This window comes from Phycodurus eques, chromosome 13, assembly GCF_024500275.1.
Source record: "Phycodurus eques isolate BA_2022a chromosome 13, UOR_Pequ_1.1, whole genome shotgun sequence".
In the NCBI taxonomy this organism is placed as follows: Eukaryota; Metazoa; Chordata; class Actinopteri; order Syngnathiformes; family Syngnathidae; genus Phycodurus; species Phycodurus eques.
The window spans coordinates 17,906,821-17,926,276 of NC_084537.1; the positions used below are offsets into that span (position 1 = coordinate 17,906,821).

Genomic DNA, 19,456 nt, shown 5'->3' on the forward strand with positions numbered 1-19,456 from the left:
ACACGCACTCAAATCAACAAGTTTCCGTCGGTGGCATGAGTAAAAGATCACAGGTTTGATATGCAGGTGGAAACGTGTAGAACAACCACAAGGAAATGATTAAGCAGAAGTGTAATGGTTCACTTTTTGTTCCAATGTTTACACATGGACATTCGGGCCGCAAACTAGTTGGGCCTGAATCAAAAATACCCCCTGCCATGTTCATTGAATCCTATTATCTTACATCGTACTGTACCCTAATACTCATTTGCTGTTTACTTCTGGGTTGGTTTCTAAAAAACCCCGTTTAGGCAACAAACTAGTTGGATCTGAATAAAAAGTTCCCACCATGTTCATTTGATCCTCTTCAGCCTAAAATGTTTCTACGCGAAACTTCAATCACTCCGTTTACCTGCAATTTGTACACTAGGCCGGCCGTTCAGGCAAAACGTTTCTACACCAATCTTGGCTCACTCTCCTTTGACTTTCTAATTCAAGTTTTAAAAGATCCTGTTTAAACAGGACACTAATCAGGCCTGAATTAAAGGTGCCCTCTGCCATGGCATTTGTTTTCATTTTCGCTCCAAATTTCCCTGCATCAAAGTTCACTCACATCCTTTTTTATGTTTCGATATTCAAAATAGCCTGTTTAGGCAGCAATCTAGTTTGGCCTGCATCATAAGCGCCCTCTGGCATGTTCGTATTAACCTTTGAGCTCAAAATCATCCCACACCAAATTTAACTCATTAGTACTCATTGATTTAATGTTTGGATTTTTAAGACAGGCAATTTAGGCAGCACTTGTCGCGACAGAATCAAAAGTACCCTCTGCCAAGTTCATATCATCCCTTTGTCTCAAAATCTCTAAAACAGCCCCTTTTGGCAGAAATCCACCCGGGCCTCAATTCAAGTACCCTCTGCAATTTTATTTTTAAAACATTCAAGCAGCACACTAGTCAGGCCTGAATGAAACGTATTCTTACCTTGAGTGGCGATGTAGTGATTTGGCCTGTGGTAACCCTACGAAGAAAAAGACAAAATTACAAACCCATTCTCTGTTTGCGTGATAGCAAAAGATCAAAGACATCCGCCCCCCCTCCCTTTTTATTTTTTGGTAACGTGCATTAGTGTGGACGTGGACACCTACACCCCAATCCTGAAGGTGTGACACAAACACACGCACGCACACACACATCTGGAGTGAAGCTGCAAAGTGTCGATAATCCTCGCGATACGACTAACGGCAGCCGTCTTCACAACGGGCTTCCAGTCTGCGGGATTACGCTAATCCCTTCAAGTTGCGCTTGCCCAATTCCTTGTCTTGTCCCCGGAGACGCCAGGCGAGAAACAAAACATCAGGAGGACTTAAAGGCTTCCTTCCCCCATCATCATCCTCCTCCCTCATTCATTCGAGCCCGGACCGCTGACAAACGCGAGTGGACGCAAAAAGGATGCTTCCCTCGCCCTTGTCCTCTATTTTTAATGACTCCTTTATCTTGTTTGTGCTTTCATGTGACGTCCTGTCAGGCAGCGTTGCCGCATTAGATGCTTATTCAGGTGAGGAAATGGACGCCGGAGAAAAAGGTCAACAGTGGAATAAATCATGTGTCTAAAAGGGAATAAAACATGCTTCGTGGTTGTTAGTTTTTTCTCGCTGCTGTGACCATTTATATGTTGTTTCTACGATCGCCGCGCATTCTTGCCAGTTATCAGTGTGTAACGTTCAGCAGGCAGGAACGTTCACCTGCAGGCCTCGATTTGCGTTCTCCGACTGAATTAGCACACGGCTTCTAATGGGAGCTTCAAAGCCACAACTGTAACATGCATCCCCCTTTACTTTTTCTACAAATAAATGCTGGAGGGGGTGGACTAAATAAAACTACTGTAAATAGCCAAAACCTGCAGGTTAAATACAACTACCGTAAATCCCATGAAAGTTGCACTGGTTAAAATAAGACTGCCTTGACTCCAGTAATAGTTGTGCAAGCTAAAATAAGACGACCAATGAAGAAGAAGTGACTTTCATCTGTTTCCAATAATCTCCCAAAATTGTACAGATTAATTAAGACTACCATAAATCCCCCAAAATTGCACTTGTTAAAATAAGGCTACCATAAATAACCCAAAAGGTTGGACAGGTTACGATAAGACTACCATAAATTCAATACATGCAAAGGTAAGAAAGACTATCATAAATCTCTAAAAAGTGCACGAGACAACCGCAAATGTCATAATATTTATTTATAGTTAAAAGAAGACTAGTGTAAAGGCCATAACATTTGCACAAATTAAAAGGTCCCCTTCCATCACCGTTTCTACTTTCTTCAAATTGTATAATCTCTTGATATGCAAGATAATTTGGGTTGAACATGCCCAAAATGCCATTTTCCAAGCTATTCTAGTTAGTCTTTTCCCCCTGTGATGAAAATGACACAGGTTAAAAGACTAGCGTAAATTTGCACTACTCCCCTAAGAGTTGCACTACTTAAAAAAAGACTACCACAACCCCCCCCGCCTTCAAAAGCTGAAATGGATTAAATATGACTACCATAAATACCATAAAAATTACACGAGTTAAAACGAGACTACCGTAAATTCCATAAAATTTTCACTACTTAAAACAAGACTACCCGTAAATCCCCCCCAAAACTGAAAAAGTTAAAATACAACAACCGCAAATCTTCTAAGGGTTGCTTGAAATAAAACTGTTGTCTCCCATTGCCTACAAAATGTTTGATTGTTGGGTTTGCTAATGCTAATTAGCATCTTATTATAACATAATGATGGCCAACGTACTTGGTTTATCGTGAGTGCTTTTGCATTCGCCACTACGCATGCTAATTTGCAATCAGGGCGAGAATGCGGTTTCGTAGCCTAATGACTCGACATGTTTGGGGGTACATTGACTCGCTTACTACCGAGCCCTCGTGAAGACCATCATCATTATCATCTGCCGGCTTCCGCGCAATAACAAAAACAGCGGGGATGTTGCCTGCACTGGCTTTTTATTGGCGCGTTCTGATGGGTTAGACAGTCGAAAAAAAACAAAAAAAAAACATCGTTAGCCGTCTGTCTGCACTCTCTTGAATATGCACGTGTTCTTGACTTTAAGTGGGCCTCGGCTTTGTATGGTGCAGCATAATAGCCCATAAAACCAATAGCGGCCAAAGGTAAATAATTGAAGGCGCACCTTGCATTATGAATTAATGTGGGGAGGCCGTAACAAGAGATTACAAATGAGCGTGTCGGGCAGGTACATCACCAGGCTATTAGCGGCTCGTCATCCTCATGGCGGCATTCGCGGCGAATCAGGTCATAAAAGCGAGCTAGGCCGCTTTGTAACACGTTTCATGTGTCTTTTTAACGACTTGAGCGCAGCGTAAAAGGTGCGCAGAGACAATGGAGTGCATGTAAGTGCTGAAATACGAGTGTTGCTTAGCATGCAGGGGATGGTGTGGTTCATTGTGGATGGGATGCGAAGTTCTATGAAGGACAGATGAAAAATACAAATAGGAAGAAAATGAATTAAAAAAAAAAACTTTAAATAAACTATTAAAAATGTAATTATTAAAAATACAATATTAAAAATAAACTAAAAAAAAGTACAAAACTGAAATAAATGATGAATGAAAATGGGGGGGAAAAAATAAACACAAATATAAAAATTAATAATGCATTGATTTGTCCATGCATGTGATAAAGCCGGTGCTCTGGAGAAAAAAAAAAGCTGTTTTAACACCCAGACAATAAGAAATTAAGAAGAAAATTATTTTATATGAAAAAATCTACAAATATATACAAACACAAATGAATACAGGTAAAGTGATAATAAAATATTGAAATAAATACACTGTATTCATTTTTAAGGCTTTGTTTAAGATGCAAAAAATTTGATGAAATAAGATAAAAAAACAAAATAAAAACAGAAAAACAATTATGAAATCAATCATCCATCCACCCATTTTCCAAACTGCTTGTCCTCACTCGGGTCACGGGGGTGCTGGTGCTGACTTCAGGCGAGCGACGGGGTACACCCTGAACTGGTCGCCTTCCAATCGCAGATTATGAAATTATTGATTGTTTAAAATGTGTATACAATAAAACAAAATGTATCAATAATACCCAGCCATCCTTTTTTTTTTTTACACCGCTTATTATCCTGTTCAGGGTTGCGGGGAGCTGGAGCCTATCCCATTTGACTTTGGCGAAAAGCTGATTCCATCCTGGACTGGTCACCAGTCAGCCACAGAGCACTTATTGAGACCATTCACGCTCACATTCACACTATGACTGAGTGGGAACTAAATCCATCCTGCCTGGACCAAAGTCAGGCTAATGTACCACTATACCAGAAATGACCCGTATAAACAATTAAATATACACGGATAAGCGGAAGAAAATTGATGGATGAAAATAAATTATTGTGACAGCTTTTCTATGCTCTGCCCGCCCTCAGGGGGAAAAAAAAAGCTGTAAAGGTGGAGGGTAGGACCCCTGGATTGGTTTGGAATAGAAAATAAAAATCATCCATCCATTTTCTTTAACGCTTCTCCTCACTAGGGTCGCGGGCGTGTTGGATACAAAAAAAAAATTAAAAAATACATTTATAAAAAAAAAATAATAATAAAAGAAAAAAAAAAAAAAAAGAAAAAAGTTACATACAAATAATCTCTCCACTGGCATTGTGCACGTTACAAGGGCAGCCCCTCGGTAAAGGAAGATCACCTTGCCCTTTGTGTCAAGATCACACAAATGTTTTTCACTTAACAACAACAGCAAAAACCACAACCCAAAGAGCAACCTTCTTTCTCGTACGAGCGAAATTAGAGGATTTGTGAAGGTCTGGCGGGAAAATAAAAACAGCAAAAATGACATGCTTGCTTGAATCGCAGTGGAAGGACGACGCTTGACAAGGAGGATTGGTTGCCACAACACCCGGGGATTGTCATTATTAAGTGTGTGACGATAACCAGTCAACTTCTTTTCAGACTGTGACTATTCTGGGATCTTTTGCGCATTTTATAAGATGTTGTACCACAGAGATTCTTGAGTTGGCGTTGAAGCCTTGGTGGAGGTCCTTCCTCCTCGTATTTTGTGTCAAGCTCTTTTTCCAACCAAGTGTTTGCTCTTTTTTTTTAATCTCTCGGCGAGCGCTGTCATCCTCTGATCTTTATTGCTCTTAATTCAAGCACACACTGATACAGCAGCTCTCTCCAGTTGTGTGTATATGTGTGTGTGTGTGTGTGTGTGTGTGTGCGCGCGCATTTGCGTGCGACTAGTCCCCATCGCTCAGGGCCCCCTGCGACGACGGCACCGGCGTCCTCTCCGCCACCCCCGAGAGGAAGCGCGGTGACCTTTTTGCGTCGGTGGTGCTGGCTGGTGTGTGTCTGTGCGTCAGTGTGCGTGTGTGTACTTACATCAACGTAATTTGCATTAATGTAATCGGAGCTCTGTTCGCCCTCCAGGGCCTGCAGCCTGACACGCGAGTGATCATCTGGAAAAAGAGGCAGAGGAAGAAGAAAGCAGCATTGAATTAATGACATTAACCAGGCCACGACATGTTGAGGAGGAGGAGGGGGAGGATGAAGACTGACTGTCACTCTTTAAGGCTTGTAAGTCTCGTGGCCCACCTGCTCAACAATGAACATCCGCCATATTTACCTCCCCTCAGATTACCATCTATACCCCAAGATGAAAAAAGAGCTCAGCGGTCAACATTTTGCCACGGATGATGACATGATTGGCGCCGTAGAGGAGTACTTGGGGGGCCAATACTCAGGCTTCTATGAAGAGGGGTTCCGTAAACTCCACGACTGCTGGAAGAAGTGTATAAACTTACAAGGGGACTACGTTGAAAAATAAATGTTTCAATTTGTCACCCTTTTTTGGTACCATAGACCACAAACCTTTCGATAACCCCTCGTATAGTCCACATCAAGATGATCTTTGGCTCATAAAGCACCCTGTCGTATAAGTTTTACTTGTTACGAGAGTTGTCCCGATTCAGTGACATGATCGAACGTTTGGTCCGATCACATTTTCAGCTGATCGGTCTCGGCTGAAAAAGAGCGGCTTTTATTTTATATTCTTATCAACAGGGTTCTACTGGTTTTATGCAGTGGTCTGTGCAATTACTCTGCAGTCACAGTGATCTGTAGTGGGGGGCGCCTTTTGTCTGAATCTTGTGTTCAAAATGGCCACAAGCTTTCGCGCTCGTCCGCAGCTTGTTGAAGAAAAAGAGGCACCACGTGAGATATGGAAACGTTTTGCTTACACGACAGACAGTCAGAGCAAGCCGAAAGACTTTACAAGTTAAACTAAAAACGAACGGTACGGCCAAAACGCTCGCTGAGCGGCATTGTTTAAGTTCAAAGAGCAACAGGTTAGAAAATATGACGCTTTTAAAGGACTTGCCTTCAAATAGAAGTCTAGTAAGTCTGACAAGCAAACTTGTGCCCACCTGGTTGCATTTGACAAGGCAATTAATCAAAAGTGTTATTTGTAGAACACATTGTATGTGTTTGTAGCGCAGTCGAGCACTCACCCACCAACTACGCAGTACACCCGCGACACTAGTGAAGGTAAGCGGTACAGAGAATTGATGGACGGAAATTTAGACGGCCAAAAAGTTGTACAATTTGGAGTTCAAAGCATCATTATCTGTGCCAGCAAATCTGAAGTGTTCTTTGCCATTTCTTTGGTTTCTTTTGTTATGCCAACACTGAAGGTTATAAAGTATTAACCCAAGAACAGGAAATTTAACTTGAGTTTATTTTTTAAATATCGCTTTTAAAGCCTATTTTAGTTACATATGACAATTTCTGTCCCATTTGATCAAATGTGGCTTTTAAATTGTATGTGTTTTACAGTATGCTTTATACTTCTATGGCTATAGCATTGGAACAAGAGCCCATGATACAACAATCCAGATCTTGATTAATAACGATTTTATCCCATACCTTTCTGTGGGAATATCTACTGAATTCAACAAACATTGTTGCTGAAGGCGCTGTGGGAAGATAAATATGTAACCATGAAGCAGAAAGGTCAAAGCTGCTTCAGCTGTGCTGATGATAAAACTCTTTTGGTTCTTATCCCGCGTCGCAAATAAACCAGCTGGCTGAGTCGAAAAAAATAATAAAATAATAATCACGAGCGAGGCGTGTTGTTGTGTACGCACATGCAATAATGTTCCCGTATCGGTTCTTCATGCGGTTCTCGTCCTTCTTGGCCGAGTCCCACGGCGCCGACTGTCCCTCGAAGAAACGCTGTGAACAAAGACAACAGTGGGAGGTAAACATGGCGGCATTGGGAAGCTCTTTAAAGCAAAAGCCAGACGTACAGTGCTTAACAAATGTGTTAGATCATATAGACAGCATTGGACAATACCACAATCCTTGAAAACAATAGGAAAACATTGAGTGCTCACTGGAAATTGAAAGTGTACGCATGAAAGCAATTTTGACGCTGGTTCTGTTTTATTTATTTTTTAAAAATCAATTAAAAACTTTCTTAAAATAAACTCAAATAAATTAAACGACAAATATCTCCCTCTAGTAGACTGACTTTTATTGTTTAATTTAAAAAAACCTATATTTTAATTTTCATTTTGAGAATTTTAAGATTTTTTAAATTGTTTACACTTAAATTTTTTTTATTAATTCCATTGATAATCTAATTCACACACAGTACATATATTAATCAGCAGGGGAACACTGTTTTGCACACACTAGAAATGGAAAGAGTCCACATTAAAATCCTTCATGATGCTGTATGATCTCTTTTTAATAAGAAAACAAACCAAAACATTTGTTTTACATAGACTTAAAATCAAATAAATTAGCTCTTTGTAAAGATTTTTTAGTTTTAAAAAATGAAATATAAATTAAATGTAAAACAACAAAAATAAAACAATTGTTTGTTTAAAAAAAGTATATTTTAATTAAGAAATTCTTTGCAATCATTTCCACAAAAAGGATAACAGATGGTCTAATAAACTTAAGCAGTATATATATATATATATATTTTTTTTTTATTTTTTTTTTTAAAAGAAAGCAGCAGCATTGCTGTGTGCAACTTAATTTGAACATTTACTTCTATAATAATAATAAATATAACATGATATAATACAATAAAGTCAATTTGTATGATTTCCAATGAACAAATAAGGCAATTGGCAGCAACATGGATGGAGTCAACAGTCTGCTTGTCATTGAAATGATGTCTTACGATGTAAAACAAACTGTATATGCAGTGCATAAGCCTCAGAAAGCTTTTGAAAAGAATCCCTCATAGCATCTTCTGCTGTTTTGTGCGTCCCAGAATTTAGAAGAAATTTGAACAAAACAAAGAAAAAACTGCAATTTTATGCTGGCAACTGTATTTCCTATGATGGGGAAATACTTTTGAAATTAGAAAGACTTGGTTATCAACTAGAGCCATGGAATGTGTTCCACTTCAGAGATTCCATGACTTTCCAATTCAGATTTTTTCTTAAAGCCGATCTTTTTATGTCGTCGTTTACATTACAAAAACAAACGCGACTTTTGCTGCGGACGGGACGTCCCATTGCGCATGCGCACAAACATGAGGTGCCGCGTTTTATGGAAGTAAATATGACCGCTCGCGTAGGTCTAGTCATGGATTTTAAGGATTTTGTGCAACTGGAGTCTACATTTTCTTATCTTTATCAGTTTGAAGCATCTTTTCGCCACTGACAGTTTTCTGCTCCTTCGTCCGCTGTTGCTTTTGTGGCGTGTCTGTTTTGTCAAACAGTTGTGACGTTTGTCACCTTTTGATGACATATAGGACAGGTGAGTGCGACCCGTGCATAATTTCAATTCAAGTATTCCTTTCAAAAGCTTTACACAAATTACTAGCACATCTAACACAACACAGGTGTCACATTACATCCATCAAAATGCGCGTGTGGTGGGTGGGGGGTAGGGGTGGGGGGGTTGTTGGTTGGGGGTTGAGGTGGGTCACATTTGGTTTGGTAAATGCCCTTTTGGTTGTGTATGTGCATCCATTTGTCATCTACTTTACACGTTACATAAAAAATAAAAAAATACATTAATTAAAAAAAATGCAACATTAGTGGTCTTACCTCGTTGATCTGATCCAAAGTTAAGGTACAAGAAAGAACATGGGTCAGAAAGAGATATAGTACAGCGTTAAGTCAACAGCACCACACGCTCCAATTCACTCAGCAGTAAAGAAGAAGAAAAAGGGCATTAACCTGAGGACACGGTGATGTCATGGTGAAGACGCAACGTACAAGGATGGGAGGTCGTGGGTGGTGGGGATTAAGTGGTTTATACCCTGTGGTTGTGGCTACATGAATCCAAAACACACACTCGCTGCATTGCGCCTGGAGGGACGCCCACGGCGGCACAATGATCCCCGTGGTACAGGTGGCCACGCATATTGTTCAAACCTCGTCATTCAAATTCACTCAGGAATTCAAATTTTTAACAATGTACTTAATATATATTTTTACTTTTGTGCTTGTCAGTTTCCCTAAATATTATTTAACTGTGACATATCACAATCATAGCTGTCCCTTTCATTGTATTTTGTTATAAATCAGTCATTATTATGTCCACTAAGCATGAGGGATGTTGTTTCGAGCACAAAAACAAAACAAAAAATAGAAATGTTCGAAAAAAAAAAACCTATGCTATCAGGCTAGCGTGTGAGTGCTTTAGAATTTTTGGCTTAATGTTTAACATTTACAGGGTTAATACTGAAGAGTCTGTGTTATTTGGTCATAAATGGCCACAGGTGTCATTAAATCTTATAAAACTTAAATATCAAACTCAGGCCTGTAATTATATTTGGGCTACGAGACCATATCAAATGTATATTAGAGCTGGCCCGCCAGTATAGCGCGTTGGCCACTAAAACTACAAATCCCAGACCACTTTGCTAGTGTGTTGGCGCGTCAGTCAGTCAGTTTTTTTACATTTATTTGCATTATTATTATTATTATTATTATTATTATTATTAATAGATTTTTTTAAAGGAGACTTTCTATCTCCAGTTTCAGATTCTGGTTTTGCCAGTGAAGACTACATTCATGCTTGGTGCAGTGGTAACCAACAAGAAAACCAAAGAGCTGTCTATAGGTAGAATAAGCCAATCGTAGTTTTCATAATGAACCACTTGCAGTCCATTTAACATTTACCGATGCATGTCAAGTAACAGAACCACAAAAAATAATTACCTCTGCTAAGGAGCTGCATGTTTGTTGCCTGCAGTGACGACTTATAAAACATCTGGTAAAGTTTTTCATGGGATTTGGCGCTGTGGTTGAAAGGCCAGTTTGATGTTGTTTTCGGGAGAGAGATTTTGGCGAGTAAGGAAATGGGAAGAAGGCAGCATTTGACGGAAAAGTGCACAACCACCACGAACAGCAAAAAAACACATAAACAACATAATACATTGTAAACACGCTGAGATGGGGGAAACATTAACAATTTATCCTGAAAGTGCAACGGGGCCAGAACATAAATGAAGAAAGGCATACACAACAAGAAAGGCACAACACTGATGAAGCATCGCAACCACATGTCCAGACCAACACAAGTCTTTTAAAATACCATTGCTATTGTTTAACATCTCTTTGAGCAACAGTGTGTTTTGGATCATAGTAAAATAACTGCTTGAAAATTTGGTTATTTTGGTAGAATTGTCATTTTATTTTATTTTAGAACTTTTCATTTTGTAGGATTTTATTTCCATTTTCTTTTAGCATAGTCTTTTTTAAATTATTTTCTTATGGATTTTTTTTTTAATTACCTTTAGAATTTTTTTTTTTAATTTTGTTGGGTTTGTCTTGATGTTTTATTAATTTGTTCAATAAAAAAAATGAGATTCTATATTTTGCAAATGTGTTTGGTTGAGGGGTGCAACTAATTTAATAAATGATCAATCCTGATGATTTTTTTCATTAATCGATGAATCGATGATAAAAAGCATTTTTCTAATTTCCATCCCTTTATTGAAAAACACTATTTCAAAGTGACAGTGCAGAAAATCCACAAACCTAAACCGATTCCAATTCAGTTACTGGTTTGGTCTGTAAAATGTTAGAAAAGAGGCAAAAATGTATCCTTGCTTTTCAAGGTTAAAGCAGATGTTTGCAAATGATAAATGCAAATTATGATTAAACAAGGATAATCAGTATGCTTTCATGGAGGACTCCTGAAATTGGAGAATATTTAGTCTTGACAGACTTGAATTCAGAGGATTCGGAAAATTCTAAGTTAAACACTGTCTCTGAACTATTAATTGATTCAAAATAGTATATAATGACTATTGGGTCTGTTATTGGACCCCTCGCTTTCAGCCTGTATATGCTACCCTTTGGTCAAATTCTTCAGAAATTTAATTTTGACTATCATAGCTATGCAGATGACACACAGTTATATCTAGCACTGTCTCCAGATGACTACAGTTCAATTGAGATGTTGTGTCACTGTCTAAAACAGGCAACTGGATGAGCCAACATTTTCTTCAATTAAACCACAACAAAATTGAGATAACTGTTTTTGGCAATAACGAAAAGAGGATTCCTGTTAGTAATTTACAGTCACTCTCTTTAAAAACCAAAGACCAAGTCCGAAACCTTGGTGTTTTCCTAGATTCCGACCTGACTTTCAACAGTCATATCAAATCAATTATTAAAACTGCCTTCTACCATCTGAAGAACATTTCCAGAGTGAAGCCTTGCATGTGCCAAGCAGACCAGGAGAAGCTCATCCATGCTTTTATCTCAAGTAGACTTGACAATTGTAATGGTCTTCTAACTGGACTCCCCCAAAAGAGCATTAAACAGTTGCAGCTCATTCAGAATGCTGCAGCTCGGGTTCTGACCAGAACAGAGAGGTCAGAGCATATTACTCCAATTCTAAAGTCTTTACACTGGCTCCCAGTCAGCTTTAGAATAGATTTGAAAGTTCTGCTACTGGTCTACAAATCACTAAATGATTTAGGTCCTGAATACATGAAGGAAATGCTAATGGAATATAAACCCAGTCGGGCTTATAGGGCTCAAATAGTGGAGCACTGAGTCCAAAGCAAAACATGGTGAAGCAGCATTTAGCTATTATGCTGCACACAAATGGAATAAGTTTCCAACAGAAGTGACGTCAGCCCCAAGTGTGCACGTTTTTAAATCCAAATTATTTTTAAAAGTTTTGTTTAAAATTTTCATAAGCCGTTTTTTTCTTTGCTTTTAATCATGTAAAGCACATTGAGTTACCTTGTGTATGAAATGCGCTATATAAATAAAATTGCTTTGCTTTATTGGAGATGGCGGTGGGGACTCTGCCCCCACCCTTCCGCGTCGATGATAAGCTTCCGATCGGGAGACTACTTCGCCTCCTGGCAACGATCGCCATTAGCTTCAGAACCCCCCATGAACTTCTTCATGGTGGAAAAAATGTTGGGGACCACTAGTTTAGGGAGTTTAGGCAACCTTTCTACAAATGACTTTCTTTACAATACTGATTGGCTCGTTGCTATAGTTACCCCAAAAAAAGGCTTTTAAAAACTCCAGTGTACGTGTGGACATGTGGGCTGGCTTTTGGGACAGCCATCCGCCTACCTCGTACTCCTCCTTGAAGCCGTAGCCCTCGGCGCACTTCATCTGCGTGATGTGCTGCAGCAGGTCGGCCACGCGGATGGCCGGGTGCAGCTGGCCGCTCTGGTACGGCACGTCTACTGCCTCGCGTTTCCTCAGCGAGTGCGACTGCACCAGGCTGCTGGTGTCGCTGCCCATGTTCTGACTCTCGTCTGCTTCACGAAGCACAGGGACAAGGCCCGGGAGTGAGCGCGGCAAAGTGGGCGCCAATGCGGTATACAGCAAAACAGGGTGACTCGGTGACACGATGCTTGAAAGCGGTAACTGCTATGTTGTGACATTCTGGTTCACCGCAGATGGCCGTTTATCTCATTTACCGCTCAACATTATGTCACCAGCCACCAGATTGACAAACAGCTCTCCAAAACTAGTAATCTGCTTGTAATGGATGGTCACAACAACACAACGCCATTAAGTAAGAGGATGAGTCATGTGGTGGGAAGGTTCAGGTCCATCTGTCTCAGAATACAGTTTACTAACCTAAAGCCATGGAGGCCGCATTCTCACTTTTAGTTCAGTTAAAACGAACTATGGCACAAAAGCTCGGATAACGCGCTTCGTTTGGTCAAGTGTGAATACAGTACTATCAGACGAACCCTGGTGGGGCTCAGTTCACTTGGGCTTAAGGGTGCGTTCACACATTTGGTTAGGTTAAAACTGCTTGAAGTGTTGGTCTAGGTGGTCTAGCAAGTGAACCCTCATGCAGTTTGGCTCATTTGATCTCAAGATGAGCGTTAAAAAACAGGTCACGTAAATGGTGAAGTGTAGAAGCTATCACCTGAACCCCAGTGCGGTTCAGTTTACTTAAGCTTAAGGGTGTGTTCACACTTGATTTCATTTAAACTCTTGGTTGGGACCGTTCTGTTCATGGTCTTCATTTAGTCAAGTATGAACGCTAACAGGAGGTCTCGGCCTGTTTGCAAGTGAACTCTGGTGCGGTTTGGTTCACTTAAAATAGAGAAGCGTGTTGCCAAAAAATACATTTTACATCAAATAAATGGTCACGTGGTCACCTCAATCATTAAGGGTGTGTTTACACTTTGGTTTAGTTAAGATGGTTTGTAACTACTGTGGTTTGCTACTGCTCTGTTAGAGCACTTCATTTTGTCAAGTGTGAACGCTTAGAAGTCGCGTCGACCTGTTTGCAAATTCGGCTCTATCGGGTTGGTTAACCAACGTTAAAAATCACATTCAGTTTACGTCACGTAAATAGTCAAGTGTGAAAGTGCTTCACTGAAGCTTAAATTTACACTTTGGTTTGGTTAAATTGAACCCTGACTGTGTGTTTGGTTGGTTGTGCGTTACGTTTGGTCAAGTGTTAACGCTATCATGCAAGACCGCTTCAAGGGTCAAAGACCCTTGCACACTGACTGAGCAGTATCTGCAACATTTGCACAATCAACATTGTCCAAGATTATCGCGATACTCGTCACTTTAAACTGCATACACTCCTTGAAGTCTCGGCGCCCTTTGAACAATAGTCATTGCACCGGACGATTGCGATATTCGTCATTCGAACTGCTCTAAGTCCGAGAGGAGTCTGCATCTTTTGCACAATTGTCAAAAAAAAAAAAAAAAAAAAAAAAAAAAAAAAAAAAAAATTTACCGGCATTACCAGATAACTATTAACCCTTTATTGCTCAGTGACTGTTTTTTGTCAATGTCTTTATGCCTCAAAGTGTTCTCTGTCAATTGACTGTCTGTTGTCGTACTAGAGCGGCTCTACTAATAGACTAATTCCTTGTGTGTTCTTTGGACATACTTGGCAAATAAAGATGATTCTTATTCTGACCGTTTGCAAGTGCACTCTAGCGTGGTTTGGATCACTTGAGTTTAAGGATAAATTCACACTTTTGGTTCGGTTAAAACCACGAGGTGGTTTTGCAAGTGTATCCTGGTGCAGTTCAGTTCACTTGAGTTGAAGGGTGTGTTCACACTTTGGTTCAGTTTAAACTCTGGCTAATGGCTTTTCTTGTGTCAACCTAATTTTGTCAAGTGTAAACGTTTTGATGCCAGACTGCTTGAAGAGTGTGTCTCGGCCGGTTTGTAAGTGATCTGTGCTACTGTTCGGCTCGCTTGAGCTCAAGTGTGAACGCTGCACGGATCTGCATTAAAACAGCAAAATCGTGAATATTTAAGTGTAGAAATTCTCATATGCACCGGAACTAACAAAAAATGGGCACAATGTAAAAAAAAAAAAAAAAAAAAGAAAAAAACGCAAGTACCACTATGTACTACAATTATGAAATCCAAACTTAAGAAAGAGCATATTTTGTGTGTGCATTTAAAAAAAATTTTTTTTTATCATCACAGCGTGACACAAAAAATAACGCCATGGAAAATTATAATTCCGATTAAATTCACATAACAGCAACTAATATATATTTGTGCAAACCAATAGGTTTGTTTCCGTTGATCTTTTGAACGACAAATACCCAGTTAGTGGCAGACGTGAGGCACAGATGTAGTTGGGGGGTGGTAGAGGGGCGGCGTGCACCCAGAAACATGGAGGAAGGGGATGTGGCAGAGTGGTAGTAGGGCGGAGGGATTTTAGCAGAGAAGCATTACACACAAACAGCATCAATTCCACCCTAGCTGACCTGTTCTTTCGATAATTAAAAAAAGAAAAGAGCCCGAGAGGGAGGCGGAAATGGAGGTGAAGATGCTGCCGTAAGGCACTCGGATCATGCTATGCTAATGATGCTAATGGCGGCATGGGATGGAGCGGGACAGGGAGGGGTGGAGTGGCGAGGGGAGCGGTGAAATGCTAACACTGGTCATGCAAGTGATGTCACAAAATGTCGGTCGCTCGCTGTCCGACAGAACAACGCCCCCACTTCCCCGACCCCGGCCCACCCGGGGGCCCACATGGGAGAACTTACCATTAATGGGCACTTTTTAGATAGCAGATACATAAGAGGTGACGGATATGGAAAAGAGAGAGAGAGAGAGGGAGAAAGGAGGAGAGAGAGAAAGAAAGGGGATAAGCAACAATACAGCATGATAATCTGGTACAGTGTTTTGAATGCTACGCTATACACGGACCACCGCAGCCCGAAATAATACTTCGACCCAGTAAGGGTGGGAGGGGGGATTATGAGAAGATGGGAGGGTAGTGGGGGATGGACAGTGGGGTGGGGGGTGGGGGGTGGGGGGGGGGGGGGGGTTGCTGACTGATGGAAGGTGGGAAAATTTGCATGACAAAAGGAAAAAGAACCAAACAAGGAAGTCGTGGATTTAAAGGAGGGAGAAGAAAATGGCAGGATTTGGATTGCTGGCATTGTGAAATGGTGTCACAGAAATTTAGTACGAATTCATACAAAAATTGATGGCAGTTTTCTGGGTTAGTAAAGAAATAGAAAAATAAAAAAAATATTTCTCTTACCCCTAACCACTAAGACGTTTTTGTGAAAAAAATAAAACAAAATTTATTTAGCATATTAGTCAAATTGGGGAGATAATTTGGATTGTCATGTGACAGATAATTTATGATTTAAAGGATAACATGGGCATTATGAACCATGTCACAAAATTTAGTAGGACCTCACACAAAAATGATTGCATTTGTGTTCCCCCCCCCCCCCTAAAAGACATTTCAAATGGTAAAAAAAAAAATTCTAGTAGAAAAATATTTTGTAAAATGTTTTTTTAGCTTACGATTGGCCATATTTGCCATTTGGATTGTTGGAATTGTGGTATCACAATAATTTAGTTGAAAAATAAAAAAATGACTACATTTTTTTAAGTTGACTGAAGAAAGTAATAACACACCCATTCAAGTTATAACAAAAAATCTGTTCTTTCGTAGCAAATATTTAGTAAAATATTTTATTAGCTTTGCATATTGTCCATATTTAGGTCCGTAGGAATTTATACAAAAATGATGGAATTTTGGGGGTTGAATTAAAATAAATATCCCCTCTCTTTATAACAGCAAAATATGTTAGCTGAGCATATCGGCCATATTTGTGGACTATTTAGTTAATTATATGTTCGTCATTGACAGTGGTTAACTTATTTTTACACCTTTATGACAGCTAAATAAGCAGGTAAAACATAATGGCGTCGGTTTTGTGCCAGGAACGTCTTATTTCTACTTCTTGTCGACATTAATTTTCTTTATCATTTCGACGACTGTGACTGGCGCAACCTCATGCCAAATGCATCACGCTTCATTAAAAACTAATGGTGGCATATGGCGCTGATGAAAGACACCGCTTTAAGTTACGCGCACTGTTAAACTCCGCTTCTCTTGTTCTGGAGAACTCAAAGTGTGGCGTGACGCCCCCAATTTGTCGTCGTGTGAAGTGTTACGGGGGCCACGTCCTTTTATCATTCCATTACATCGGGAAGCGAGAAGCAAAACACAAACAAGTAGGCCGCCGACGGCGCAGGGACGACAACATTATAAAGAATAATAGAAGAGCTTGTTGTGTTGCGGGGAGCGAGGGCAGGGAGCTAAATGAAGAGAGGGAGGGGAAGACATGGATGTTTTTGTTGAAGGGAAAGGTGGTAAAGCTCGTTTCCGCCTCCCAAGCTGTTTACCTCCGTCTACAAATGCTAAAATAGTAAAATGTAGCCCCTCGCCACCTCCAAAACCGCCCCACACACCCTGTCCACATCTGTCCATGCATATGATAGGTCAAAGACGTATGTGACATCACACGCGAATGGGATGCAGCAAAGCCCCCCCCACCCCCTCACCAGAAAGACCCTCGTTTGAGCGGGAAGATGAGCATGTGGAGGTTTAGGCAGGATGAGCAGGCAGGTATGATTGTGAGGATCTTTGAAAGAAAAAAAAAAGAAAAAAAAAAGAAAAAAGAAAACAAATGAAGCCAAACAAAGCTGAAATGATGGAGGGGAGAGGGTTGGGCGAAGAGGAGAATCTGTGCTTTTCAGTCCTCAAACGTAAATGAGTCACTGCAGATTTGACAAAGTAACGAGACTCCGTGCTAATAGGCTAGCTGCTTATGTCAAGGTTGCGCAGCATCTCGCCCCTCTTCTGCTAATGTATTGTTCACTTCTATCATTCTGTGCTTCTTTTTACGGCATTTATGTTATGTAGCACACAGCTATCACACTGTCATGCGCTCACTCTGTGCTTCTTTTTCTGGGGCATATGTAGCACGCTTGTCACGCTCACGCTGCACTTCGTCAGGCTTTTGTCACAGTCTGTGCTCTTTTCAGACCACATTGCGGTGTCATACTCTGCACGTCTTTTAGCAAACACTTCTCTCACTCTGTTCTAGGGGTTGACTTTACTACTTTGCATCAGTAATCACATGTCTTTGGCATCTCGTCTTCCAATCGGCCAATTTACAGATGACTTTCTACTTGCTCATCAACTGCCGTCACCAGACTATAACACTCTGTGGACCAGCGAAAGTTCAGACGGAAAAGACTACATACGTCGGCGCGGCTCAGAGTAACAATAAGTCGGTTGTGGATGATAACGGCGATTAGCCTCGCTAGCTTCGGTAATTCTAATCGCCACCAGTCTTGAAATATTCATACCAGCGGGACCACGGGACTGGCGGCGAGGAACGAGGGAAGCGCCGTGAAGTGAAGCTCCATCGACGTCGCCAAAATGTTTTATCACATCATAGTCGACTACAATATATATATATATATTGTTCGACCTCTACTCTATAACTTATTTCGGCTTTTTTAACTGTTGACTGATATCACTTCTCATTCTGAGCTTCTTTCTTAGGCTTTTGCATAACACACTGGCTCTAACCCCATGCCTCTTTTTCTGGCTTTTATGTAGCACACGTCTGTCGAGGTTGATTCTTTGCCACCATGTTTGTGCCACCTGCAGTTGCCATCGCATGCTATAAAAAAGCCCAGAAAAAGAAGCACAGAGTGAAAGAAGTGAACAATATTCTTGAAGAATAGGAATGAGATGTCTGGCTTCTGGGTTGTTCCACCTCGTACATATAACGGGTCCTCATTAATACGTCATGTACAGAATGAGAGAAAGGGGACAGATTCTCACCTAAGATGGCGGTCGGCACAAACGCGTCTGAGGGCACAAGTGTTTGGAGGAAGAAAACAGTTGCAGTAAATACATATAACAAATACAGTGAGTTTAGCTTTACATCTTTACATACCTGGGTAAAAGGCGCTTGTCGGGATGGAGGTGCTGAGGGTGTTGGCTTTGGGCAGAGTGAAGGAGGAGGGCGACGATCCGGCTGCAAAAAAATAAAAAAATAAATAAAACCGCAGGATTTAGGAGGGAATTGGGCAAAAAATTAGTAGTGTAATACATCTGAAGTGACAGCCCACTGTTGTCACGCTGTTACGCTCTCACTGTGCTTCTTTTTAAGGCTTTTATGTAGCACGTTTTGCTTGTCTTTTTGTTTTGTTTAGCTCAATGCTACCAGGCTTTTTTCACTCTGTGCTTCTTTTTTCATTCTTTAATTTAGCACTCTCTCATATTCTGCTTCTTTTTCAGCCTTTTTGAGACGCGCATCGCTGTCACGTTTTGTCACTCCTTGCGCATCTTTATCAGGCAACCATGTAGCACATGGCTGTCTCACTGTCCCAGGCTCGTGCTTCTTTTTCAGGCTTTTGTGTCGCACACCACCATCATACTTTGTCACTCTCTACATCTTTTTTAGGCTTTTGTGTAGCACACTGCTGTGCCACATTGTCCTGTTGTGTGGTCCTTAGTCAGGCTTTTATGCAGCACAACATTGATGGGCTTCGTCACTCTCTGTGCTTCTTCCTCAGGCTTTTCATCTTGCACAAAGCTGTCACACTATGTCATGCTGCCTGCTTGTATTTCAGACATTTAAGTGTCACACAGCGCCGTCATGCTTCGGCACT

General features: G+C 40.6%; 1 protein-coding gene across 11 annotated transcripts in view; it reads right to left on the reverse strand.

Annotated features, from left to right (window-relative positions):
- LOC133411384 (receptor-type tyrosine-protein phosphatase mu-like) overlaps positions 1-19,456 on the reverse strand; it is a 187,102-nt gene that overhangs the window by 26,490 nt on the left and 141,156 nt on the right. For 4 of the 11 annotated variants that reach the window (XM_061693708.1, XM_061693706.1, XM_061693704.1 and 1 more), the window contains 7 exons: positions 18,739-18,819; positions 18,624-18,650; positions 15,508-15,519; positions 12,590-12,780; positions 7,160-7,247; positions 5,397-5,473; positions 963-999 (listed from right to left, as the gene is read on the reverse strand). In XM_061693708.1, the coding sequence (XP_061549692.1) occupies positions 963-999; positions 5,397-5,473; positions 7,160-7,247; positions 12,590-12,780; positions 15,508-15,519; positions 18,624-18,650; positions 18,739-18,819 (513 nt within the window). The remainder of the gene's footprint in view (positions 1-962; positions 1,000-5,396; positions 5,474-7,159; positions 7,248-12,589; positions 12,781-15,507; positions 15,520-18,623; positions 18,651-18,738; positions 18,820-19,456) is intronic. The other 7 variants (XM_061693714.1, XM_061693705.1, XM_061693712.1 and 4 more) reach the window with 4 other exon arrangements.